At 38.4% G+C, this 27,243-nt stretch overlaps 4 protein-coding genes across 5 annotated transcripts in view; all 4 read left to right on the forward strand.

Annotated features, from left to right (window-relative positions):
• The window catches only part of LOC141596504 (nuclear transport factor 2-like), a 167,293-nt gene extending 150,004 nt beyond the window's left edge, over positions 1-17,289 (forward strand). Inside the window, exons 1-3 of one of the 2 annotated variants that reach the window (XM_074416689.1) lie at positions 14,716-14,849; positions 15,673-15,863; positions 16,650-17,289. In XM_074416689.1, coding sequence (XP_074272790.1) covers positions 15,690-15,863; positions 16,650-16,982 — 507 coding nt within the window. In that variant the 5' untranslated portion in view covers positions 14,716-14,849; positions 15,673-15,689 and the 3' untranslated portion in view covers positions 16,983-17,289. Of the gene's footprint in view, positions 1-14,715; positions 14,850-15,672; positions 15,864-16,649 lie in introns of those variants that run through there. The other variant, XM_074416690.1, reaches the window with a different exon arrangement.
• LOC141594763 (uncharacterized) lies at positions 5,297-10,993 on the forward strand. Its single transcript, XM_074414755.1, has 4 exons — positions 5,297-5,470; positions 5,576-5,769; positions 5,993-6,932; positions 10,352-10,993. The coding sequence occupies exons 1-4, from the start codon at positions 5,297-5,299 to the stop codon at positions 10,991-10,993; spliced, it is 1,950 nt and encodes a 649-aa protein (XP_074270856.1).
• Positions 17,290-18,528: 1,239 nt separating the features above from the next.
• LOC141594765 (agamous-like MADS-box protein AGL61) lies at positions 18,529-19,200 on the forward strand. Its single transcript, XM_074414756.1, has one exon. It carries the CDS (start codon positions 18,529-18,531, stop codon positions 19,198-19,200), a length of 672 nt encoding a protein of 223 aa, XP_074270857.1.
• A 1,679-nt stretch (positions 19,201-20,879) lies between these two features.
• On the forward strand, positions 20,880-26,612 carry LOC141596496 (SEC12-like protein 2). The gene is made up of 10 exons (XM_074416679.1): positions 20,880-21,205; positions 22,347-22,441; positions 22,884-23,025; positions 23,769-23,860; positions 23,949-24,048; positions 24,314-24,389; positions 24,502-24,622; positions 25,055-25,171; positions 25,259-25,326; positions 26,220-26,612. The coding sequence occupies exons 1-10, from the start codon at positions 20,978-20,980 to the stop codon at positions 26,318-26,320; spliced, it is 1,140 nt and encodes a 379-aa protein (XP_074272780.1). The 5' UTR covers positions 20,880-20,977; the 3' UTR covers positions 26,321-26,612.
• Positions 26,613-27,243: the final 631 nt, after the last annotated feature.

A 27,243-nucleotide genomic window follows, 5' to 3' on the forward strand; every position in this document is an offset into this window, starting at 1 on the left:
TTAGTTTCTTAAGAGAAAACAACATAGGTTTAGTTAATAAATTAAGTTGTTTTGACTAAAAAATATTGTTCTATTATTAATCGATTCTACAATTCTACTATGTAGATTGTAGGGTAATATTAAGTTTATAATATTATGATAGAAATATACTTTAACTGTAAGATAAGTTTTATAATATTAAAGTAAAATCTTATCAATGAAAAAAGATGATATGAGTATAAGAAGTTTGTGAAACACGCTTTTAATAAATTTATCGAAATTGAAAATAATAATAACGTGACATGTGATGTAGGAGTATATTAGTATCTGACATGTATTGGGAATCAATTATGTCATCCCTTCTTTGTATCCGACTAAATACTTCAATATGATTTTATATAAAACCTACACGAAATAGTGTATATATGCATGAGCAATTGAAAAAATCATATCAATTTATATCTTATTTTTATACTCGTATTTAGTAAACATCTATTCTAACGACATCAAACTCGTTGATATTATAAATAGGGGCTTGTTTTACGAAAAAAGTGGTCCTTCCATTGAGTCATAGTGTTACCTTATTCGATACTCCGTATATATAAGTGTAAAATCAGTAGTCATGTTACGTCACCCAATATTAATATTAATGAGTCAATATAGAAGTTAAATTTAAAGTGGAACTTGAAAGGCAACCGTATAAATAAGATGAAATATAAACTTCAAATAACATAAAAATATACGCAAAAATTCACATACGAAGTAAAAGCATATAACATACTTTCTCTTTGATGAAAAATATTGCAATTATGAATTTAAAGCCACCTCGTGAACTTTTGCAACTAATTTTGCTTAGCTTAGTTAGAACCTTCGTGTGCGATTAACGTACGACCTACAAATAGAAGATCGGAATAAATTCATTAGAATACATCAAAGATAACTTGAACCATAGTCTACAACAAAAGGGGTCAAACAACAAATGCAAAAATAAAACTGTATTAAAAGATGCATAGAATAAAAGATGAAAAGATGTAGTCAGTACGCCCGTAGGGTGAGGACGGATGAGTATATATATATAGCAACATCAAAAGCCGATTAAGAGGTCTGGAGGATTATTTCACACCCCGATAGCCTAATGGCCCGCCTGCTGAAGAGTAAGTATTTCCCCACAACAAACTTTATGGATGCGGAGCTTGGTCCAACACCGAGTTATACGTGGAGAGGGATTTGGAATGCTAGAAGTGTGGTGCTCATGGGTGCAAGGAAGATAAGGATTGGGGATGGCAAATCCACACGGGTGTGGGACGACCCGTGGATACCGGGTACACAGACACGACGGGTGCTCTCACCTAGAGGAGAACAGTCCGCGGACATCAGAGTGTGTGATTTATTTAACGAAGACGAAAGTGGGTGGAATGATGAGAAGCTCCAGGACCTGTTTTTACAGTTCGAGTGTGAGCGCATTAAAGCAATCCGGATTAGCGACACAAAGCCAGAGGACGACTGGTGTTGGGACCTCGAAAAAGACGGACACTACACGGTCAGGTCAGCATATAGACACCTGGTAGGAGCGAGGGAGGAGGAGGCCGGACAGTTGGATGAAAGTAAGGAGAGGTGGGTTTGGAATAAGATTTGGAGCAGTCCCGTTTTGCCACGCATAAAAGTCTTTTTTTGGCAATTGTGTAATGATGTGTAACACTACGGATCTTCTTTGGAGCCTACTCGACCGAGTAGAGCCTACTCGGCCGAGTAGTGCTCTTAGTGCGTGTTATTTCGGTTCTGCCGAGGAATACTCGGCCGAGTATAGCGAATACTCGACCGAGTATTGGACACTCGGCCGAGTGTTGTTGCACTCGACCGAGTGTCCGGTTTGGCGAAGTTATATTTCGACGGTTTGATTAAGGAGTGATTAGGGTATTTTATATTTCCGCGTCAGTTTCTAATATCACTTTTCACAGCGTTATCATTTCTACGTTACCCTAATCATACCCAAATCATTCCCTAATCATTCCTTTGGGCATTTCGTAGCATCTTTGTGTGGATAATTGCGGTGATTCTTGCGTATAAGTTCTTGTTGCACTGTTGGTAAGTACATCTTTGTAATTATTGCATCGTTTCGGGTTGCTATACATTTATATGGAAGGGGATGTTGGGAATTGTACAAAGTGTAATTGTGTTGTATGATCTTTGTATAGGAGAAGACTTCGTAGAGGAGCCTTTTTGATTGTCCGTGTTGCTTACTGCTGTGATTGCTAAGGTAGGGTTTCCCTACTCAGTTTACTGTGCTTTACATGACATGTTGTTGTAATTATCGTTGTCTGTTGATCATCGTAGTATGGAGATTGTTGTGACAGTGTTGGTGTGAGGGGATTGAGATGACAGTAGTGTCATGTGATTGTGATTATGGTGGAGTCACTTGCGGGAGTGGCTTCACACCCTAGTTCGCCCTCCGTGGAACCCGCCACGGGAGGGGATGTGCACATTAAGGGACAGGGATCGTTGTCGCTCGTGAGGAGCTGGACTAGGTGGGATCGGCTGCGGTCACCCATTTGGGCGAGGATTACCTGTTGCGATGGGTAATCAGCGGGGCTACACACTTTGGTGTGTAGTCGGTTACTATGTGAGACAGGGTGATTGGGAGTTGATGATGATCAGACGAGTATTGCATTTGTTTGTCTTGTTTGTTGCATAATACTGACCCCGTTGTTGTTTGTGAAATCTGCGGTGATCCATTCGGGGATGGTGAGCAGGCTTGACAGGTTTTGCTAGTGAGAGCTTGGGGATTATCTTGGGAGAATTGCCACCTCGAGTCATAGCATCACTGTCTGAGTTCTTAGCGAGTTTTCTTTTATTATTAAGACTTTGAAGTTGTAATTCATTTAACAGTATTTGGTTTTGGATATTGTAAACTTGGCATTTTACACTACTTTAATAAATGTGCTCAGTTCAGACGCTTTTGATATGTACTAACCTCGGGCAACCGAGATGGTAACAGTCTTTCATACTTGGGTAGTCCTGGTAAGGTACCTTGGTATGAGGGGGTGTTACAAAGTGGTATCAGAGCCGAAGATTCCGGCACCTAAACAAAATGAATTAATGAACCTAGGGAGTCTCAATAAAATGAACCCGGGGAGAGTTGTCTGGAGCTACCGCAAAGACTCGGGAGACGTCCCGGAGTCGCAACTTGGCCCTCACTAACTCAAACCGGTAACAGGGGGAAAAAGTGGTGAGAGTAGATTTTGTATGTACATGTATGTGATGATGAAGGCTAGTAAAAGTTGATAGTTGAATATATATATGTGTTAAAGTTGTGAAGGTGATGAAGGGAGAAATGATAGAAGAGTATGGATTGTGAATGATTGTTATGTTAGAAATCGAATAAGCATGAATAGTATGCTGATATGTTTACAATGTGGCATTAAAATTTTGATATATGCATTGCATGTTGATATGTTTATAACATGGCTTTTGCTTCCTTACGTACTGTTATGAGAATAGTGAGCATGATAGAGGAATCGTAAACTGCTAACCTGTTTATAGTGTTGCTCGGCCGAGCCAGGTAGGCACTCGACCGAGTATGGAGTACTCGGCCGAGTAGACAAGAACTCGACCGAGTGTTGTTTGACAGAAAGTAGCCATCGCTACTGTTTATGATAACTCGACCGAGTATGGGGGTATACTCGACCGAGTATGGTCCACTCGGCCGAGTGTTACTACACTCGACCGAGTGCTGCTTTTTGTGTTTTGACGTTCGTCTCTGGAGTCGATACTCGACCGAGTATCTGCAAGGGTACTAGACCGAGTTATCAATACTCGACCGAGTATGATGTACACTCGGCCGAGTGTTCTTATGGCGGAGGGATGTTAAATTTTGAGCACGTGTTTACGTTTTTTTTTTTTTTCTTATCAGCTCAAAATGCCGCCCAAAGGAACTCCCGCTCAGATCCAAGCTTCGGAGATGTCTATTGATGAGGTTGCTCGCATGATTGAGCAACAAGAGGCTCTCCTTGAAGCTCTCAAGAACGTGGGAAAAGGAAACGAGAAGACAATGGATGCAACCCAGCTTAGCATCAACATTGCTCGTTTCCACCCTCCCACATATGACGGGGTAGGTGAACCAAAGCTGCTCGAGAAGTGGCACCGTGAGATTGAAGCTCTCATGGAAATGGTTAAGTGCCCCGAGGATATGATTGTTGAGCAGGTAGTGTACTACCTAAGAGGAGAAGCTGCAGTTTGGTGGCAGAACGTCAAGGATGATGCTAGGGCTTACTACCAGGAGGAAGGGGCTATTCCGTGGGCTGGGTTGAAGAGTGCTATGAGGGAACAGTTTGTGCCGGAGCATATCCGACACAAGATGAGATCTGACTTTGAATCTTTCACTATGTCTGAGGAGATGACAGTCACTGATTACTATCATCGATTTATGGAGCTATCTCGTTATGTGGAAGATTTACAGCTCGGACAAAGAGGTTTGGCTCTCCGATTTGAGAGGGGTTTGTCTACCAAGATTGTGAGCCGTATGCCGGCTGGGGTTGCTACTGACCTCAAGGAGGTGTATCTGAGAGCGGGTCAAGCTGAGAGAATGGTAGATCTCTCAAGGGAGATTGAGGAGAGGAATGCTACCGAAAAGAGGAAGGCTGATAGCGGGAACAACAATCAGCCAACCAATAAGAAAGGGAATTTCAATCATGCCAAGGCTTTCTCTAGTGGAGCTGGTTTCTCGGGAGGTTCTCGTGGTTGGGGAAAGAACGGAGGTCGGGCTGTGAGTGACAACACCAACCTTACGTGTTTCAACTGTGGTGGTATAGGCCACAAAAGGCGGGAATGCACGAGCTACAAGCCCGGCAATGGTTCAGGAGCTCGATCAGGAAATTTCTCTCAGGGGCCGACTCAGAGTTTTGCTAGTAGCCGACCGGGAGGTTCATGGGGCAACAGAGGTGGACAGGGTAACCAGGGCGGTTACAACCGCGGTGGTGGTGGATCTTATCAGCGCCAGAATAACAGTGTCACCCAGGATTCGGCAGCTAAGCCAAGTACCTCCAATGCTTCAGTTCAAGGTGGAGGACAGAAGAATAGTGGAAAGCTCTTCATGATGGATAAGCAAGAAGCACAGGATGATGCTCATGTAGTTACCGGTACCTTTCTTGTTAATAATGTACCGTCTTTCGTTTTGTTTGATTAGGGGCTACACATTCTTTTTGTGTCTAAAAGTCATGCTATGTCTATGGGTTTGGGCAAGTTTGAGGTTGTAAAAGATGATGTGTTCATACCTTCTTGGGGAGTCGTGTCGTGTCTCAAGTTATATAAGGGTATATCTATGGTGATTGGAGGGGTAGATTTACCAGTAAACCTGTTAGAGTTTCCTAAGGATGGGTTTGAGGTGATTGTCGGGATGGATTGGCTAGGTAGGTATGATGCCAGGATAGATTGTAGACAGAAGAGGGTGTCTTTAAAGAGTCCCAAGGGTGTTAAGGTGTCCTATAGAGGGTTTGTGGTAAAGCCTAAGTGTAGGTTTATAGCGGTTATGACTTTAAAGTCATGTTTAAGGAAGAAGTGTCCCTTAATCCTTTGTCATGTGAGAGATCACCGAGTAGAGCCGCCGACGACTTCTGAGATTTCCGTGGTGAAAGAATTTGAAGATGTATTTCCGGAGGAAATACCGAGTTTGCCTCCCAAGAGGGATGTCGATTTCAGCGTGGAGCTTAAGCCGGGAACGGGTCCTATATCTAAAGCACCTTATCGTATGGCACCTAAAGAGTTGGCTGAGTTGAAGAAGCAGTTACATGAGTTGTTAGACAAGGGTTATATCAGGCCTAGCGTGTCACCGTGGGGAGCTCCAGTTCTTTTTGTAAAGAAGAAAGATGGGAGTATGAGATTGTGCATTGACTACAGAGAGCTCAATCGGGTGATGAAGAACAAGTATCCGTTGCCGAGGATTGATGATTTGTTCGATCGCCTAAGTTGAGTGGTGTATTCTCTAAGATTGATCCGAGGTCGGGATATCATCGGTGAGGATAGCAGACGAAGATATTCCTAAAAAAAGCGTTCGATCTCGTTATGGTCACTACGAGTATGTAGTGATGCCTTTTGGGTTGACCAATGCGCCAGCAGCTTTTATGGATTTGATGAACCGGATTTTCACACCGTTTTTGGATAAGTTTGTGGTTGTTTTCATCGACGATATCCTAGTTTATTCCAAGACTAAAGAAGAGCACGAAGAGCACTTGAGGGTAGTTTTGCAGACTTTGAGAGAAAATCAGCTCTATGCCAAGTTATCCAAGTGTGAGTTCTGGTTAGAGGAAGTGGCTTTTCTAGGCCATGTAATATCCAAGAAGGGGGTATCTGTGGATCCTAGTAAGATTGAGGCCGTTACCAAGTGGGAATCACCGAAGAATGTTGCTGAGATTCGGAGTTTCTTAGGCCTTGCCGGCTACTACCGGAGGTTTGTGAAAGATTTCTCTACCATAGCGCGGCCTATGACATCTTTGATGCGGAAAGAAGTCAGATTTGTTTGGGATGAGAGTTGTGAAACGGCGTTCCAGACCTTAAAAGAACGCTTGACCACAGCTCCTATCCTAGCCTTGCCAGAGGGTTGTGAGAACTTTGAGGTCTATACCGACGCTTCAAAGAACGGTTTGGGTTGTGTCTTGATGCAGGGAGGGAGAGTGATAGCTTATGCTTCGAGGCAGCTGAAGCAATATGAGGAGAACTACCCTACTCATGATTTGGAGCTGGGTGCAGTTGTGTTCGCACTTAAGATTTGGAGGCACTATCTTTACGGCGCAACTTTTAAGGTGTTCTCTGATCATAAGAGTCTAAAGTATATCTACACTCAGAAGGAGCTTAACATGCGACAGAGGCGGTGGATGGAGCTGATTGGAGATTATGATATGGAGATCATCTATCACGAGGGTAAAGCCAATGTCGTCGCAGATGCTTTGAGTAGGAAGAGCGTTCATTCGCTATGTACAGCTATGTCCTTGCTGAAGTTGAGAGATGAGATGTCTAGATTGGGGATCTTTATGATTCGAGAGGGGAATACCATCGGGGATTTGACGATCGAGCCAGAGTTGTATGAAAACATCAAAGGTAAGCAAGAGCTTGATCCTAAAATCCAGGAGTGGAAGTCAACGGTAGAGAGCGGAGCAGCATCTAGGTTCTCTATACATCCAGATGGGAGTGTTCGTTTTGATGGGAGATGGTGTGTTTCTGACGATGCAGAGTTAAGGAGAATGATCTTGTTTGAGGCTCATTGCACTCCTTATTCAGTTCACCCGGGTGGTGACAAGCTTTACAGAGACCTTAAGAAGACTTTTTGGTGGCCGAACATGAAGAGAGATGTAGCTGAGTTTGTGGCTAGATGTTTGACTTGCCAAAGGGTCAAAGGTGAACAAAGGAGACCTCAAGGTAAGATTCGGTCTCGACGATGACCGAGTGGAAGTGGGAGTCGATCTCCATGGACTTTATTGTGGGGTTACCTAGGTCACAGCAAGGTAACAACATGATTTGGGTGATCGTGGATAGGCTAACCAAATCAGCCCATTTCGTCCCCATGAAGGATACTTGGTCTAAGATGCAGCTGGCATTGGGTTACCGAAAGCATGTGGTTCGGTTACATGGTATCCCGAAAGATATTGTTTCCGATCGTGATGCGAGGTTCATATCAAAGTTTTGGCAAGAACTGCAAGAGTTGATGGGTACAACACTGAAGATGAGTACACTTTTCATCCGCAACCGATGGTCGACAGTAACGGACCATCAAGACCTTAGAAGACATGCTAAGGGCATGTGTTATGGACTTTGGAGGCAGTTGGGAAGACAGACTTGATTTGATCGAGTTTTCATACAATAATAGTTATCATACAAGTATTGGGATGGCACCATTTGAAGCTTTGTATGGCCGGAAATGCCGAAGTCCAGTTTGTTGGGATGATAGTTCCGAGACAGTGGTTTTAGGGCCACAATTGGTTCAGGATATGGTTGAGCAAATCCAGTTGATTCGCCAAAAGATGAGAGCAGCTCAAGATCGTCAAAAGAGCTACGCCGACTTACACCGCAGAGACATCGAGTTCGCGGTAGGTGACAAAGTGCTTTTGAAAGTGTCACCTATGCGAGGTGTTATGAGGTTTGGGAAAAAGGGTAAGCTAAGCCAGAAGTTTATAGGCCCTTATGAGATTCTGGACCGTATTGGCGAGGTAGCTTACAGGTTAGCCTTACCACCAGCTTTGGATAGAGTTCACAATGTTTTTCATGTGTCTCAACTCCGGAAATATGTGAGTGACCCGTCGCACATTCTCGAGATGGAGAACATCGAACTTGATGAATCCTTGTCATACGCCGAGATTCCTAAGGAGATTCTTGATCGCAAGGTTCGTAAGACCCGGAATGGTGAGACGGTCTTACTCAAGGTCCTTTGGTCTAATCATAATGTGGAGGAAGCCACATGGGAACCCGAGGAAGCTATGCGAGACCGCTTTCCTAACCTTTTTGATCAGGTATGTTTGGTTACGGGGACGTAACCGTTGTCTTTTTAGGGGGGTAGGAGATGGTCGCGATAGTGTTTTGTGTTTTCTTTGCTTTGTTTGATTCGTGTCGGGAGATGCGTTTTGGGTAACTTGTTGTGATGCTTGTGTAGTTCCTTGGAGTTGTCTCATGTGATTGTTAGAGTCTTGTGTCGTGGTGTTGTGCTTGTGTGTAGTAGAGTGTGAACTTCGGGAACTTCGGGACGAAGTTCTTTTTAGGGGGAAAGATTGTAACACTACGGATCTTCTTTGGAGCCTACTCGACCGAGTAGAGCCTACTCGGCCGAGTAGTGCTCTTAGTGCGTGTTATTTTGTTCTGCGAGGAATACTCGGCCGAGTATAGCGAATACTCGACCGAGTATTGGACACTCGGCCGAGTGTTGTTGCACTCGACCGAGTGTCCGGTTTGGCGGAGTTATATTTCGACGGTTTGATTAAGGAGTGATTAGGGTATTTTATATTTCGCGTCGTTTCTAATATCACTTTTCACGGCGTTATCATTTCTACGTTACCCTAATCATACCCAAATCATTCCCTAATCATTCCTTTGGGCATTTCGTAGCATCTTTGTGTGGATAATTGCGGTGATTCTTGCGTATAAGTTCTTGTTGCTTTGTTGGTAAGTACATCTTTGTAATTATTGCATCGTTTGGGTTGCTATACATTTATATGGAAGGGGATGTTGGGAATTGTACAAAGTGTAATTGTGTTGTATGATCTTTGTATAGGAGAAGACTTCGTAGAGGAGCCTTTTTGATTGTCCGTGTTGCTTACTCTTTGTGATTGCTAAGGTAGGATTTTCCTACTCGGTTCTTGTGCTTTACATGACATGTTGTTGTAATTATCGTTGTCTGTTGATCATCGTAGTATGGAGATTGTTGTGATAGTGTTGGTGTGAGGGGATTGAGATGACGGTAATGTCATGTGATTGTGATTATGGTGGAGTCACTTGCGGGAGTGGCTTCACACCCTAGTTCGCCCTCCGTGGAACCCGCCACGGGAGGGGATGTGCACATTAAGGGACGGGGATCGTTGTCGCTCGTGAGGAGTGGACTAGGTGGGATCGTTGCGGTCGCCCATCGGCGGCGAGGATTACCTGTTGCGATGGGTAATCTGGCAGGGCTACACACTTTGGTGTGTAGTCGGTTACTATGTGAGACAGGGTGATTGGGAGTTGATGATGATCAGATGAGTATTGCATTTGTTTGTCTTGTTTGTTGCATAATACTGACCCCGTTGTTGTTTGTGAAATCTGCGGTGATCCATTCGGGGATGGTGAGCGGGCTTGATGAGTTTTGCTAGTGAGAGCTTGGGGATTATCTTGGGAGAATTGCCACCTCGAGTCATAGCATCACCTTTGTCGAGTTCTTAGCGAGTTTTCTTTTATTATTAAGACTTTGAAGTTGTAATTCATTTAACAGTATTTGGTTTTGGATATTGTAAACTTGGCATTTTACACTACTTTAATAAATGTGCTCAGTTCAGACGCTTTTGATATGTACTAACCTCGGGCAACCGAGATGGTAACAGTCTTTCATACTTGGGTAGTCCTGGTAAGGTACCTTGGTATGAGGGGGTGTTACATGATGCCCTTCCCACAAGAGGAAACATTGTTGCCCGAATGGAATTGACGGATGAAACTTGTCCACGATGTCGTCATAGTGTGGAGACATGTCTTCACGCAATGCGAGATTGTGGTGGGGTGGGGGATATCTGGGACGCTTTGGGTGTGGAAAGAGGGGAGGGAGTCGGGAATGGGAAGGTGAAAGATTGGGTGGAGGAGATGATGAAGGGGATGGGTATGAGGGAGTGCACGGAATTTATGGTTAGTTGTTGGGCAATTTGGGAAGACCGGAACTGTTTGGTCTTTAATGGGAAAGTGGGGGGGAGCTGGCAGAGTGGTGAAGAGGGTGCGGGAGATGGTGTGGGAGTTGCAAGCTAGTGCTCTTAAGGAAAGAGAGGGAGGCAGGGATGATATTGGGGGTGATGAACACGAGGGTGGGTGGACAAAACCAATACAGGGGGTGATAAAGGTCAACGTTGACGGTGCGGTGGTGGAAGGGGTTGGAGTGGGATGGGGGAGTGTTGCTAGGGATGATCATGGACAGATTCTATGGTGTGCGGCTACGCAGCAGAGGAACGAGATGAGCGTGGCAATGACGGAAGCTATGGCGATAAGGCATGGACTGAACGAAGCGCGGACAGCGGGGCACCAAGAAGTCGAGATTAAAACTGACTGTGCAGTGGTGGTGGGTGACCTGAAGCGCCGAGCAAAAGGAAGGAGCGATTTGCATCTTATCTATGACGATATCTTTACAGCTTGTACTCATTTCCGTAGTGTGTGTTTCCACTTTACTCGTAGGAAAAACAATACGGTAGCGCATAGAGTAGCACACTTCAGACCATGGTTTAATGGCCATCGAAGGTGGGCAGATACGATTCCGTTGGAGATTGGTTGTATGGCGGATCGTGACTTAAATCTAATGCACTGATTTCCCTTTGGGGTTTCCTTCAAAAAAAAAAAAAAAAAGCCGATTAAGAGGTAACATAAAAGTATGATTCTAATGGTACAAAAACTTATTTTAATTATGAGAAACGTGTTAATTTCTAGCTAAGAGGAGATTTTCCTTGAAAGATATAGATAGAATAGATTCATTTATGATTGTTAATGATATCTTTAACTATTATCTTCACATATATTTTCATTAAAAATATTTTAGGTAGTTCGCATAACTTGGACTCTCTGTAATCACTCGAAAAAAGTTTCCTTTATTAATATAGATAGATAGATATTTATATTATAATTAATATACCATATAATTAGTTACATTGTGTATTTTGAGCATCACCTACTTATATTAGAATAAGCTTATTAAAATAAATTTAATCTACTTATATTAGGATAACTTTATTAAAATATTAAGAAATCTCCTTTTATTAGGATAATTTTATTAAATTTGTTTGAAATCTACTCTTTTTAGGAATTCTAAAAAAATTGGACTCTCTAATATCGCTTGAAAAGTTTCTGCTTTATATATATGTATTGATTACCTACTACCTCTTATTCTTTAACATCTTCCACATTTCTTAAAACGATAATTTCACTAAAATCTTCTACTTTCCTTAGTAATCCAAAATTTGTGATACTTAAGACTTGTGACCCACATTTTCTCTCCTACTCTCCATTTCCTCCATTTTCCACCACAAATCTCATTCCTCTTAAAAACTCCTCAAAAACCAATGTGGAACATCATAATGAATAAGAGGGAGTAATAATTAATTACTAACTTCAAACTACTTTTGCATTGCTAAATATGATCTTATTTATTAAACAAACAACCACAGAGCCTATGTGTCGCTCTGTGGTTGAAAGTCAACAATTCAAAGGGCTTTTGCATTTCCTAAATTTCAGGAACCACGTTCCTTCATCAATTTAATTACTTGATTTCAGTATTTACTCATTCAATTGTTCAATCTTAATACAAAATTTCATCAGCATGAATTATTCATGTAATCCTTATTTTAATATTGAAATAAAATTGAACATTTAACAAAAAAAGTGAAAATTTATTTAAAACGAAAAAAAAAGTGATATTTAATTAAAAGCAGAATACTATTAATGTTTACATTTATAACAATAAAATAAAAATACTACAACGAAATACTATTAATAATTACAGCTCTAATTAATATAGGACATAAAAGGAGAGAAATTATTTATAAAAGAAAAAACAGAAAAACGCATAAAAAACAGAAGAAAAAAAAACATGTTTGCTTAAGAAAATCAATTCAAGGATATATTATCAATAAATCATTCACTAGATCTTCAAACTTGAAGATTTTAAAATTAAGATTTATGCATATACTCTTTGAATTAAGGTTCAAAACATTTAAAAAAAGTGTATAAATTGCAGTAAACGAACGAAAAAAAAAAACGAGAGAGAAAAAGAAAATGCTTGAATTTAAAAGAAATGGCAATGGCGATAAGAAAGTACTCATTTTTTGGGAAAAAAATGAGTTCGGAAAACATTTTCAAATGCATAAAAATATTAAATGATGAATACTTGAATAATTTTTTTTCATGCATTGAAGATCAAAAGAACAGGAAAATGAGATAAGGCGATTATCTTTTGTATGAGTATTAGGGCTTGCTTGGATTGAGGGTAAAAGGAGAGGAATGAATATGGAAGTAATAATTAAGGTGCATTTTCCATGTTTGGCATGAGAGTAATTATTCACCTCCTGAATCTATTACCCTCATGGAAGGGTAATACATTACCCACCCTCCCCCTGGGTAATGATTAAGGGAGTAAAACATACTCCAAGTAATTATTACCTTTATGCCAAACCTATCATCAATGAACTCATTACCCAAGTAATTAACTTCCCCGGTAATTATCACCCAATTAAATTTTACCCCCGAATTATTCCATGGATTCCAGGCAAGCCCTTAGTATGAAAGAGCATAAATATTGAGCGGCAGACGGAAATATTGAACGGCGGAAGGGTGAGATGATGTATATGTGAGGCATGAGTATTGAGTAGGGTTTTATAGTGGATTAGTGGTGGTATGACCAAACACATCAAATTCCGTATTAAATATAGCCATAGTTTGTTGCGCTACACATTAATTCTAAATCCAAAGGAATTATGTTATGGACCAAGTGTATAAGTATGGACTTATGGGAAATAGTATTTTGGGCCAAGTTTTAGAATACGGAGTAATCACTATCGACCCATGTATTTTGTTAATACAAATTCTCATTTGTGACGAGTATATCCGTCATAAGCTCGCGACGGGTCAAGTACTACTCATGTGGGGTAGACAAGACAAAAGCAAAGTGCATATGGAATAGCAAACTGTTTTGTCTTATCTAACCACATGTGTAGTATTTGACCTGTCGCAAGCTTGTGACAGATATGTCCGTCACAAGAAAAACTTGCTGGTTAACACAAATCCTCACTAGAAACGCTTTAAACCAGATTATTGTATATATTCATAATTTTATAGTGGGTGTACATGTTTAATGAAATTAATATAATACGACATCTTCATATATAAAAGTTCAACCATAAAGCTAATGCGGTTAACTATACTTTGAAAATTACATTTCTTTTAAAAGAACAATTTTTTTTGTTATAAATAACGTTATTTATAGTACGACTTATATTTTAATAGAATTTAGGAAGAATATAACATTTTTAATCATTATATGATGAAAACACAGGTTTGGATATTTAACGTTTGACTAAAATGCACGGGTCACATCTTTTATTTTGCTCTGTTTCACTAACTGAAAAGTTGTACTAAATAAAAAACGAGTCAAAATTTTCATTTTTAAATGTACAGGTATGTCCCGTGCGGCTATACATGGGTCTACAAACGTGCACGAGTTTCACGAAATGAAACAGGTTTAAAAAGTTCCACGAGTCTGCAACAATTCAAACATGGGAACTTACACTAATTTTGTGATATTTTTTCATCCAAATTTAAGTAATAAAATTTGCACGAGTCGGTTTTTTAAGTAACCTAGGTAATAAAATAAAGTAGAAACTCAAATTTAGCTAACAAGGGTACATATCGTAATAATACAACAACTACTCAAACAATTGACCCTAATGCATCGTTTATGCTAATTGCAAATAATACTTATAATTTAAATGAAAAAACTTAAATATGACTTTGTAACTCAACTATTATATTTGTTCTTTAAAATTGTTTAAAAGAAGCAGAAATATTTTCTTTCTTTATTTTAAAACTTTATTTCTAAAGATAATTAGTTATTACAAAAAATTCTCTTAAAAATTTAAAAGAGCAACCCGTGCAATTTACACGGGTTTAAGACTAGTCAAGTATATAAAATGTTAGGCAAACAACTTGAAAAATCAAGCAAGAAATAAAAACTATACCGGTATAAATATCATTCGCGCGCCATACAACAACTAGTAAATACTCCCTCCAATTCACAATAAACCTTTCATTTCATTTTGGCACAAAAATTAAGGAAACACACTACCCCATCATATAATTAAATTTGGACCACACAAATATACTACTCCACCATACAATTAAATTTGGACCACACAAACACTTACCAAAAAAGAAAATAGGGAGGTTATTGTGAATAACTGAAAAAGGAAATAAGAAGGTTTATTGTGAATTAGTGGGAGTATAAAGATATGAACAAATACTCAATTTTAACCTGGTAAAGCCAAGTCATCCAACATCCGTATCATTGTCGTCTTCGATTCTCAATTTTAATAGGTTCGACGCTTTGTCCACTCTCTCCTTCGGCGGCGCCACTCTCTCTCTCTCTCTTCTCAAATCTCCTATCTTTCGGAAATTAGGTATTTCTCTTTTCCCCCTTTTTAATTAAACACTAATTTTAATCAATAGTTTTTGTTTCAATTTGAGTTGATTTTAATTTGTTTTTGTTGGATGGGTTTTTATTATGGTAGCGTAAAGTTGTCAACTTTTTAATTTATGATCGATTTCGCCGTTTTAATTTACAATGTAGTACTGTTATATGATTATGATCTTTTTAATTAATCAATTAATATTGTTAATCCCTATTTTGTTGTTAATTTTGATTTTATTTCACTTAATTTTGTTTTGTTATTTAAGGGGTTTTGATTCTTGTGAATAAAAGTTGTCAACTCCGTCATTATATGATTGATTTCGCCATGTTTTTACAATGTGTCACCTTTATTTGATTTTGATCTTGTTAGAGTTTATTCAAATTGTTGAAATTAGGGTTTCAGTTGCTACTGTATTACTATTAATTAATAATAATAATTTGTTGGTTCAATTCTAATTTTACTTAATTTGTTTTAATTTGATGGGTTTTTATTATAATGGCACTTTTATTTGATTTTGGTCTGATTATAGTCCACTGAAATCGTTGAAATTAGGGTTTCTTTAGGGTTTAGATCCAGGGGTTTAGCTCTTTTCTTGATTTTGCTAATGTTAAAATTTGAAATACCCGCAATGTTGTACTTTAAAGATGGAGCAATTATGTTTTGAGTGATGTTAATTAGTTTGTGATTTTCTCTCTTTAATTTCCGTTTGTTAATTTAGCCGCCTGTTGGTTATGCTGCTATTGCTAAAGTGTGTATGTTTGTTATTTGTTGTTTGGTATATGTGTTAATAGTTTTTTCACTTGGTGTGCAGATTGAGTTATTTAGGAGATGGCGACTGAAACGCCGAAGATCAGTGTTGAGGTTATAGGGAAGGCTTTTGTTAATCGGTTTTACCAGATTTTGCACACTACGCCAGAGCTTGCCTACAAATTTTTCAAAGATTCGAGTACAATGAGTCGTCCTGGTCCCACCGGCGATTTGATGACTGTTACAACCTTGGAAGTAAGTTCCCTAATTTGGAGGGTTTTGTTATAATCTTAAGGTTTGATTGTATTTATGTTTTAGCTAGTGATTTGCTGTAATGTAATTTTGATTGGCTCTTGATCTGTTTATGTGGAATACTGGGTTATGGAATCGTTTCTAGCTTTTGCCATCCTGACACATATAACCTATATAATAGAATACATACTCTATAGTCTTTACGAGCGTGTCTTGTATTGGATGCGACTTATTCTAAACAAATTAGGCAATCCTGGTAAAACACATGTGATAACTTGTATGCCTAGTCATGCTTGTGGACGCTGCAGCGTTGTTGCTTTGGATCCTAATGTATTGTGGACGCTGCAGCGTTGTTCCTTTGGATCCCAATGTATTGTGGATGCTACAGCGTTGTTGCTTTGAATCCCAATGTATATATCGAGCCTTCAAGTAGCCTAAAATTATCTAATCGGGTTAGCAAGAAGATTAGTAAAAACCTACAGATAAAGGGGAGCTAGAAGGGAAAATAAATGAAGTAGACTGAAAATGTGAAAGTTGCCTGTGCCCCGTGTGCGCCTGGTTTGTTCTTCATGTGTGCTTTACTTGGGAATTTTGGTTTGTGCCATGTGTTGTTGTTCTTCATGTGTGCTTCCTATGTTTTGGTTTCGCAAATTCGAGATTTCATCAGATGTATGCTTATCTAATTATCTTATAGAGAACTGATGTGTGCCTATAGAGAAGGAATAAATGCAATATTTGTCTCATATAAAGGTATTTTCAAGCTCTTGCAACTAATTTGGGTTCCTGCAGGGGATTAAGGATCTAATACTCTCATCAGATTGCAAAAATTGCAAAACCGAGATACTGACCACAACTACTCAAGCCTCTTATATGGATGAGATAACTATCTCGGTGACCGGTTGCTTAACCGGACAAGACAATGTTGGAAGGAAATTCACTGAATCCTTCTTTTTAGCTCCTCAAGATAATGGTTATTTCGTGCATAATGATGTATTCAAGTTTATTACTGAAGATAGCTCACCAAATACTGATTCAGTGGAAGTGAACTGTGTTGAACATGAACTAGCAGAACCCGTGTCAAGTTGCGGAATCAGGCGTAGGCAAAAAAGAAAGATTCAGTGAACTTCCTTAGTTACTGAAGATAGCTCACCGATTATTGTATTTTGGTTCTCACATAGTAGACCTAGCTTCTAGTCTTTGCCCTTACCACTTCTTGGCATTATTGATGTCGTATTGTCACGCTGTTTTTTTCGCATTTATTTTTCCTTATTTAGTTGCTACTTGATATTAAGGAGTAGAGATTCAAACTGACTAGTTGTTAGCCCGATTGAATTTCTGGTACCGCCCCTATGTGACTGTGTGTGGGCTGGAGTGACACCTGTTCAAGGTATGTTTATCTTCCATCTTCTATGCCATATACGTTGTGTTAAACAAAGTTTCACTTTTTGAGTGTGTAAAATGCCCTTTTTTTTTATAACACAGGTTGCTGCAATCCTCTTGAGAAACATCATGCCGTTGTAGAATAAATCACTCTAAAATAGTATTTCTACACTATAAATTCTCGGGTTACAATAAATCTTTTCCAGGATAAGACAACTTTCCTCTTGTTCTAGGCTTGAATCAAGAGAGCGCAAATAAAGGTTTTATTTTTTATTTTTCTAATGTTTGAAATTTTCTTATATCTTTCAATCATGCACACTTAAAGAAAATATCATATTTTTCAAAAGGTATTTTTTGGAACAAGTTCAAGAAGAGTAATAATAGGAGTACCTTTTGAAACAAGTTCAACAAGAGTAAAAATAGGAGTCACGCGCTTAATATCGAATCCCGCGTTACAACAGTGCCACCTTGGTTGACCTGAGTGCACCTCCACTAGGGTGTGCATCTCGACCGGGGTCGTGACAAATGTCACATTCTAGCTAAGTGTTGTAATACACATTTTGCCTTGAAAAATTATATACAACGATTTTATGTGAATATTTTTGGAGAAATTTATTCTTACATAAAATTCATTAATAACAATAGAATCTTTTTCTCCAGAAAACATTTTTTCTTTAGTCCGAGGAGGGTGAATTCAAATAAGCGACGTAATATATTCGTAATATCCATGTCTTAACCACTAAAAACAGCCTGGTTTCATACATTCACGAATCACAATTATTCATGTTGTATATATGAATAAAAAAGCAAACTATAAGAGTAACAGTCCAATACTCCAATAGTAGTAGCCTAAGTGAGTAAAAATGTTCAATTAATTAATTAAAGCACATAAAGAGTAAACAAGTATCCAAAGTATTAACAATAAATTGTGTTTCTGTGCTAAATATTGAAGTAAATATGCAATTTACTAACACAATTAACTTCTTATATTAATTGACACAAAGTCAATTGTATACTTTTGTCTAAGTGTATGATGCTCTTCTATGCTTTACTTACCTGATAGCTAGACAGTGTCTTAGTGTATGCATTAGATGATAATTAAGTGGTAGTAAAATGTTAATTAGACTCCATAAAGAAATTATTAACTAAATAAGATTTTCTAAACTCCTAAATCTACAATAATTGGTATTGTAATTATGGATTAAGCTTAACCAAGTATAAATACCCGTATATGAGTTGTCTAATTACATCACCGAAAATCTCACTACAACAAATTAACATTTTGATCATGACAATATTGGCAAAAAAGGAATCAAGAGGTCGCCAAAAGATTAAAATGGCGAAAATTAAGAATCCAAATCACCTTCAAGTAACCTTCTCGAAACGTCGGGTAGGGCTTTTTAAGAAGGCCAGTGAAATATGCACTCTATGTGGAGTAGAAGCCTTTATCATAATCTTTTCCCCGGCCAAAAAACTCTTTTCTTTTGGATACCCTGATGTTGAATCCTTAGTTGATCGTTTCCTTAGCCGTACCACATCCTCTCAATCATCCCGTAAAAATCCTACCAAACCTGAGAGTGTTCCCCAAAATTCTAGTCTTTGCGAACTTAACTCGCAATTGACTAGGATAATCGACCTTCTTGAGGCCGAGAAGAACAGGGGAGAAATGATCGACAATATGAGAAAATCGAGCCAATGGTGGTGGGAGGCACCTATCGATAAACTCGGTTTACATGAGTTAGAATTGTTGAATGCTTCATTGGAAGATCTTAAGAACAATGTAGCCACTCATGCTATGTTTTTGGAAGAGAGTAACTCTTCATCATCAATTATAAGCATGGATAACAATGGTGCTGAGGTTTCGGAACATCTTAATCTCAAGTCTATTGAGGCCAAAATTGAAGGGTTTTGCTTTCCATATCAACAAGCTCACAACTCTTATGCACCCATGTTCTACTAATTATAGAATATGTTAGGGGCCTACGGCCTACCGGGCCACCGGGTGTTATCGAATCTTGGTACCACCCTGTTACATGTTTTATATGTGTGCATCATTTTAATAGTTCAACATTTTAGATGTGATATGAGAGGGTGATATCGAGATTCAGTATCACCTGTTGAAAGTCATCTTATTTTCCTTCTATTCATCATTGACTAGCATCTCACTTTGTCAATTTTTGTTATTTTCTTGTTTAAGAGGAACTAAACTTGATGCTTAGTTACAGAAACTCTAATACTACACTTAATTGTCAGCTACAGTATGGGGAGTAATAAAATGTTCATTTTTTTCAGTTAATCTACTTTGTCATGGTCATAGAACAAGCAATCTCTTTTAGTTTTCTCCGGCAAATTAAAAGTCGATATTTTCTAGATATAGAATGAAATCAGTCGAAACATATCCTTCGCTTAGATCAAATTCTAAGACGGTATAAATCCGAATCATGGTATTAATATCGGTCTCCGTGTTAATCTCTGAATCAACCTTGTCTTAATCAAGTGACATAAATGCAGGGTATGCAGCAGCCTAAAATCACGATACCGCAACCCATTACTGCAATGTTGTGTTTTTAGCATCAAAAGGCCGTAAGGATATGAAATATGACCCTGAAAAGTCCGTAAGTTGACAGTCTGAGAGCAGGAGTTATACAACACACATTACAGACATTACAGACTTCCAGCATCTCCTCTGATCTATTCGACCAATACAAACAAAACAATGAATGATGTAACAAAAAAGCTATTAAAATGTCGAGTTTTTAAGGGAGTTAAAATAGCGATTTTGATATTGATAGTCTGATAGATCTTAATCTCAAGTCACGAGTATCACTCATCAAGATTTTTTGGAATTTTTCTAATCTAGCTTATAGTGTCACATTCTTACTCGTCCTAAATCTTACTCTATAAACAATAAGTTAATCTATTTTAAATAATTAGTCATTTCCCAATTAGTAAAAGCATTTTTAATTCAAAGTCAAAACTACACCAGACAAAAAGGGTTCAATATAAATAAACTCGATCCAAATTTGATTAGATTACTAGACAAAAAAAAAAAATCGAACGTCAAAACAAGTTAAAATGACCCCAACCAAAATGTCAATATGGTACTCATTAATTATTAGAGAAACAAAACGACCAAAATAGCCAAACCTATAGAATGTCCAACCTAACTAGGGCCGACTGCCGAGCATCGCCGCCAAAACAAGACCGGACCGAACCTGCATTTTTCGTTCGTTTCGATATTGGACCGAAATTTATGATTTTTCAATTTTAAGTATATGATAATTACAACTTAATTTCATCAAATCAAATAAACTAATTGTTTTGAAAATAAAATACTTGATTATTTAATAAAGTTTTGAAAATTAATATAAAACGTCTAAATTTTAGAACCATACGATACAAATCGAATTTAATTGGTCTTGGACCAGACCTTAAACCGAAACTTCAAAAAATGAGGATCGAGTACCAGTCCTAAATGAATCCGGTCTGGTCCATGTTTTCAGATTGGACATAAACTTGCTCAGCCCTAAAACTAACCAAATAAACAAAAACGAGGACTCATCTATAACCTGACCTAGAACCGATCCGAGTAACCAGGTTCTGGACTTGTGGAGTTGTGCTAATGTGGTCTCAAAAAGTCAAAATAACATTATGCATAGTAGTTAAACACCTCACTTTAATTCATACCTCGTTATAACTCTACATCGATAATTCCTCGAATCTTAACTTCTTCGAAAATGGCGACACCTGAAGCTCGCAACATTCAGAGATATGGCGTCCCACTCTACGGCGCCTCCTGGGTCCCACAATCCGCCGTCGCCGACAAAACTTCCGGCGACACCGACGAAACTGTCGGAGAATACGCGGTCCTCGCCGGCGGCGGTGGCGAAGGCAACAGCGGCATTCCCAACGCACTTCTCCTCTCGCAATTCGATCGCTCCGCTAATTCTCTCTCCGCGCAACCTGTAACCTTCTCTTTCTCTTTGAATCCTAATTATTATTCAATCAATCAATTCAGTAATTCTTTTAATTATTTCAATTTATGATTTTGTTTTAGATGAATGTAATTTTTTTTTGTAAGATCTTTGATTGTTTGCATTGATGTTGCTGATGATGTTCTGTGGCGAAGCCGGAATTTGAAGTCAGGGATAAAATATAGGGAATAGATCGGAAATTAATATTTTAGGGTGAACTAGTAATGCAAATAGGCAATCAACAAATCTCATTGAAGACGGGCGATATCCGTCATACCGTTTCCTCTCACAAATGACCCATGAGAGGTGAGTGGGGAAGCACATGGGGCCCCACCTTGTCCCCTCTCCCTTTTTGTGAGAGGTCTTCAGCTTGTGACGGGATTAGCCCGTCACAAGCAAGACGCTTTGGCATGCAATAGAGTAACCTATTAAAAAAAGTCGGAAATTTTTGGATGCGAATGTAATTTGCTCTTTAAGGTCTTTAATTGTTTACGTTGTTGTTCCGTGAGGGAGCCAGAATTTGAAGTTAGGGGATTAAATGTAGAGATTAGATCGAATATACTTCATATATTTTAGCTCGGTGGACTAGTAATGCAATAGAGTAACCTAAGGACAAAAAAGTGTGGATTTTTGAAGTGATCAATGGGAGGGCTAGTGATGCTGCTAGCTCCCCTAGTTTGCGATTGTCGACAAAAAAGTGTGGATTTTTGAAGTGATCGATGGGAGGGCTAGTGATGCTGCTAGCTCCCCTAGTTTGCGATTGTCGACATCTAATTTATGGAAAAGTGAGAGGATGATGTGTGTTAATCCTTTTTTAAGTTGTGCAACATGCAATGTAGTAACCTAGTAAAAAAAGTCAGAATTTTTGCTTTGTTAGATTAGAGGGTAATTGTGATGCTAGCTCCCCTTGCTTTGCGATTGGTTATATCTAATTTGTAGAAAATAAGTGGATTTTGATTGGGTGATGTGTGTTAATCCTTTTTCAGATAGTGCAACATATAGTAACTCAGTAAAAAAAAAAGTCGGAATTTTTGGGTTGCTTGATTAGAGAGCGTCTGTCCCTGCTAGCTCCCATTGCTTTGCAGTTGACAACATCAAATTCTGATAGGATGATTTGTGTGATATTTTCCAGGTAGTTCAACATGGAACTGGTGCTGATTTGCCATACAGGATGGCAGTTCATCCTCGCGGTGACGGTCTTATTGCTTCCTTTCCGAATAGCTGCCGGTACTTTCTTTGTTTTTGCCTGAAGTTGAACTTAATTGAGTTCAATTAAGGAGCTAGTTATTCTGTGTTTGCAGTGCGAGTACATGAAAGTTATTAAGATTGATTAAGTAGAATGCAGTGCCTGCTCGTATAGTTTGATTGCTACCTGATTGCTTTTTGATTTTACGCTCTCTGTTTGTGAATAATTGAGTGTTTACAGCCAATTAGAGTATAGTGCTCGATTTCGATTAAAAAAACGTTGACTTTTAGTCGAATCGCCTAACCATGATGTAGTGTCTAGTCTTATGGGGAGATTTTATACGTGCTGGCAGTCTTTTGTGCGAATCAACTGTGGGGACTTGCCAAAAAAACGAATCCTGTTTCAGCTATTACCTTTGAGTAGCAGAGTGCCAGTGTGTATTCAATTTTTCGATTTATCTGATTGCGAGCTACTGATTTGTAGGTGGTTTGATTGGGAGAATGTTGAAAATGGTGAGCTAGGTATAAGACCATCTGATCGCGTGCTTACTCTGTTGGAGGATGTAGGACAACAGTTGGCTTTGGCTTTCAGTGAAGATGGTTCTTTGCTTGCTGTTGGCGGTGAGGTATATTTGATTCCTTACGTCTGTCTTCTTCGTATTGCTTCTGACATTATTGGTAATTGGCATTCCTAAGGTTTAAGTGTTATAACATGGAAATTTGTGTACTACTACGTTGTTTTTTTTTTTTTTTTTTGGTGTCAACTGTTAAGTGATTCTTGATAGTGCCTATCGAGACTGAAGGATGTGAGATGTTGAAAAGTTGAAAACCAGTGAAGAAAACCACATAATTGATGATAAAGATTCATTACCTTGAATTTCTATTAGGGACATTTTAAATAACAGCCATCGGGTTGGCTAGACTGAGTCTTCCCCTATTTTGTTTGTACATTTTGTGAGGTTTTTCCCTTGAAGTTCTGAAAACACATGTCGAATATGTAGCTGATATCTACCGAATCTTTAGTTCATACGGTCAGGGCATTTTATGATTTTAGTCGGAGTCAAGATCAAAATGTTGGCTTACTTTTGAAGGAGTTTGCAACTGTGGAATGTTAATGAACATCTTTGAGCATACTATTGGAAATATCACTTGTGGTAATGTGTGCAGAACATTTTGTTAGATTTATAAGGATTCCCTTGTCTTATAGCCACGTGTTTCCTTTATAGTTAACCATATTTTGTTTCCAAACTATGTGTGGAAGGAATCTGCTTCCGATAATTTGTTCACACCCTTCAATGTACCTTTTATGATACTTGTCAATGTCGTCATACACCATATGTTATGGTTTCGCAACAATTGTGCAGTACAGGATGGCAAGCTAAGGGTCTTCAAGTGGCCTAGCATGGAACTCATACTTAATGACGGGGAAGCCTATAAAGTTGTAAAAGACTTACATTTCAGGTTTGTAGCTGCTTACATTAATACAGTTTCAGTTAAATACATTGGTATTGCATTTAAATTTTATTTGATTAAAACATTTCTAATGCAGCATAGATGGGAAGTATCTTGTTACTTTGGGAAGCGGCGGGCCTTGCAGGGTATGGGATGTTACTACATCTACAGTTGTGGCTACTTTACTCAAGGAGAATGTGAGAATTTAACCCAATTATCTTTCTTGTTAAATTTACATGCAAGGTAGATGCAGTCGTGTTAAGTTGCCTTCTCTATCTGTTATGAGATAAGTAGTGTAGACGTGGTCATGGGTCATTAACTCAAGTGGCGCATATATTCATGTTTAGTTCAATTAGCGCAAATGTTAGTATCATATTATCGGGACTTATATTGTTCTAGGCTCTTTTTCATTAATATTTGACATGGCCGCTAACTCCTCTAGCTGCTGATGTTTTTGCGCAGGATGAAGTTTTTAGGTTCTGTAGGTTTTCTCAAAGTATTGATAGAGACCAGGTCTTGTACATCATAGCATTTCAAGGTGAAGTAGTTCATTGATGTTTATTACCATGCGTTTGCCTTTTTCAAGTTTCTGGATGCAATTTTAATACTTCCGTACTAATTTACGAAGATTTACTTACATTTTGCTTTAGGTAAAGGCGTTAATGTAATATCTTGGAGAACTGACACCTGGAAGAGGATTAGCTCGAAACAAGTTGTCCGTGATTCAGTTACTGCATTTGATGCCTCAATTGATGGGAAACTTCTTGCCGTGTAATCACTGTTCCTTCAAACTTCCTCATTCTATATTATATCTCTATATATGAGTGAAATGATCCCCCTCTGCGTTATTCCATGTCTGCTTGGCTTTGCTTTGTTTCAATAATTCTCAGAAAATTTGGCATCTTTTACCTCGTTAAATCTGCAACTCACTTTTAGGAATCTGATTTTTCTTTTATTCCTTACTCTTGCCGTCATATACTCCTATGTATGTGTGTCACGAAATGGGAGCTTTTTAAGGCCTGAATTTGTTTGGGTCATTTGATCTCTATTATATACATCACTTTGTGAGTTTTTAGACTTTAGTCCTGTACTTAGAGGTCTAGGGTAATATACATGCTTAAGCTATGGCACTCTCGGAGATTTTCTGTTAGTGGGTTATCTCGTCCTCATCTTTTTGTTTTTCTCTCTTATTTTAACTTTTAGAGGGACCAATGAAGGAAGTATTATGGTCTTGAACTCGTCAAACATGAAGTTACAGATGACTTTGAAGAAGGCACACCTGGGCCTAGTAACTGCATTGGCGTTCTCACGTGACTCAAGGTTACTAAAAAGAATCATATCAATTTTAACGCTTTTTCTTTGCAATTTGAACTTGATATTGAGGTTGAGATCCATATAATTTTTCAGGGCTTTGTGTTCCGCATCGATGGATGCAAGCGTGAGAGTAACAGTGGTTGAAGACAAGAGTCCTAATGGTCTGTTCTTACTTGACTCTTATAATTAATGACATGCATTTTAATAGGACACTGTTGCACTGCATTCAACCCATCTATATCGTGCCCATTGGATTAGTTGGTTAATTTATGTTAATTTTGTTTGTTTCACCACTAATTCTCCAATTCTGTGACGAGGTAAAATGTAAATCTTGTCATGTTTGATTTATCAATACGAATTTATCCTTACTGAGTATAATTTCGAGGGCACCACATGAATGGAATGAAGCGAATACATTTTATTCTCTTGGTCCCAAGGGAAAAGTGTGACAAATGCATTTTCTTGTCTATCATTTTATTTTTCTCATGGCTTACATAACTTGCATTACCTTGAAAGAATGCCGAGACATCATGCCAAAACGTTGAATGAAAGTTTATCAGTAAAATCTGAAGTCTTAGGCATTTCGGGTTCACCCACACGCATGCATAGGGCTTGCTTTCTGGAGCCAGTGTTTTCTCACGTTTTCAGAAAGGTTCACTGAACTTATTAGAACATTTCCTCATTCGGTGACAGTCGTGACACTGATCAAATTGACTACACTCTAGTTGTTAAATGAGCATAACACAAGGCATTACCAATTTTGAAAGTTGATTATAGAGTTATAAGTTGATTTTCATTTGTTATGGTTCCATGAAACCAACTCCATAGGTAGTGTTAGAGATAATAAGACATGAAGCAAAGGAGTGAGCATGTTTCATTTGTTGAGTAAAACGCTTTCAGTTTTCGCTTTCACCAGATCTTAGAAATAATAAGACAGGAGGCAAAGGAGTGGGCATGTTTCATTTTACAAGTAAAATGCTTGAAGTATTCACTTCTGAACAAAGTTATAGCTGATTTAAACTTATGGCTCCCTTCTTTGTGCTGTTAATTGCAGGTTTCAATTACTGGATCATTGTTTTGATCATAATCCTTGCATTAATTGCGTACTATTTGAAGAACCAAGGTTTCTTACCAGAAAGCCTTCCGTTTCACTAATCTGGAGGATATGCTCTTATTGTAGAACACATCGAAGCTCCCTGAAATAACTGTCACCACCAGGGAATATCGTTTAAAATTGGTAAGAACCCGTCATATTTGTACAACACTACGTCAAATAGTGTAGTGAAATGATTTTGGAGACAGGACATGTAAGCGTGTAGATTATACTGAGTAATAATTTCATAAGTTATTAGACTTTGTTCAGACAAATCCTTTCCTCCGCATCTTGTGTCGATATATTGTACTATCAAATAGCAAATTTATTCTAATAAGATTTTAGGGGCTTGCATCCTGTGCATTAGTGCATAACCTAGCGACACCGTAAGCAAACTTGTAGCAGTAGCCTCCCTTGGGAACATTTTGTAAACTTTGACCTTATGTTGCAGTCACCCCTTGTCACAGGAGTAGAAAGCGTGGCAAATATAGAACATTTTGCAACTTTTTGACCTTGATATTACCCAGTTAATGTATTATATAACCGGTTGTATATACAACTTATTCAGTGTTGTAGAGCTTTGTTACAAAGTTGTCGAGCTCTATTAACAAAATTATCGAGTTATGATTCAAAGTTGTTGAGCTTAACAGAATAATTATTAAGCTCGATAACTTCGTAAAATAGCTCAATAACTTGTAAAATAACTCCTCAATTTTGTGTGAGAGCTCGATAACTTTGACGCGGTTGTACATGCTCTTATACAACTAGTTATAGATAGTATTTGTGGATATTACCTCCCTTGAAATTTTTTACTTTTTTCGAGTTATATAACTTTGATCATTGATTTCTCCAAATGTGTAAATGTATGATGTAAATTCGCTTGTTTGATTTATAAGAACAAGTATATTTATATCATAATTTCAAAAAGGTAATAAAATTGCAAATTAATATTGGTGTCGAGAATATTAGACGTTTCATGTTGCCA

The sequence above is a fragment of the Silene latifolia genome, chromosome 8 (genome assembly GCF_048544455.1).
Source record: "Silene latifolia isolate original U9 population chromosome 8, ASM4854445v1, whole genome shotgun sequence".
Taxonomy (NCBI): domain Eukaryota; kingdom Viridiplantae; phylum Streptophyta; class Magnoliopsida; order Caryophyllales; family Caryophyllaceae; genus Silene; species Silene latifolia.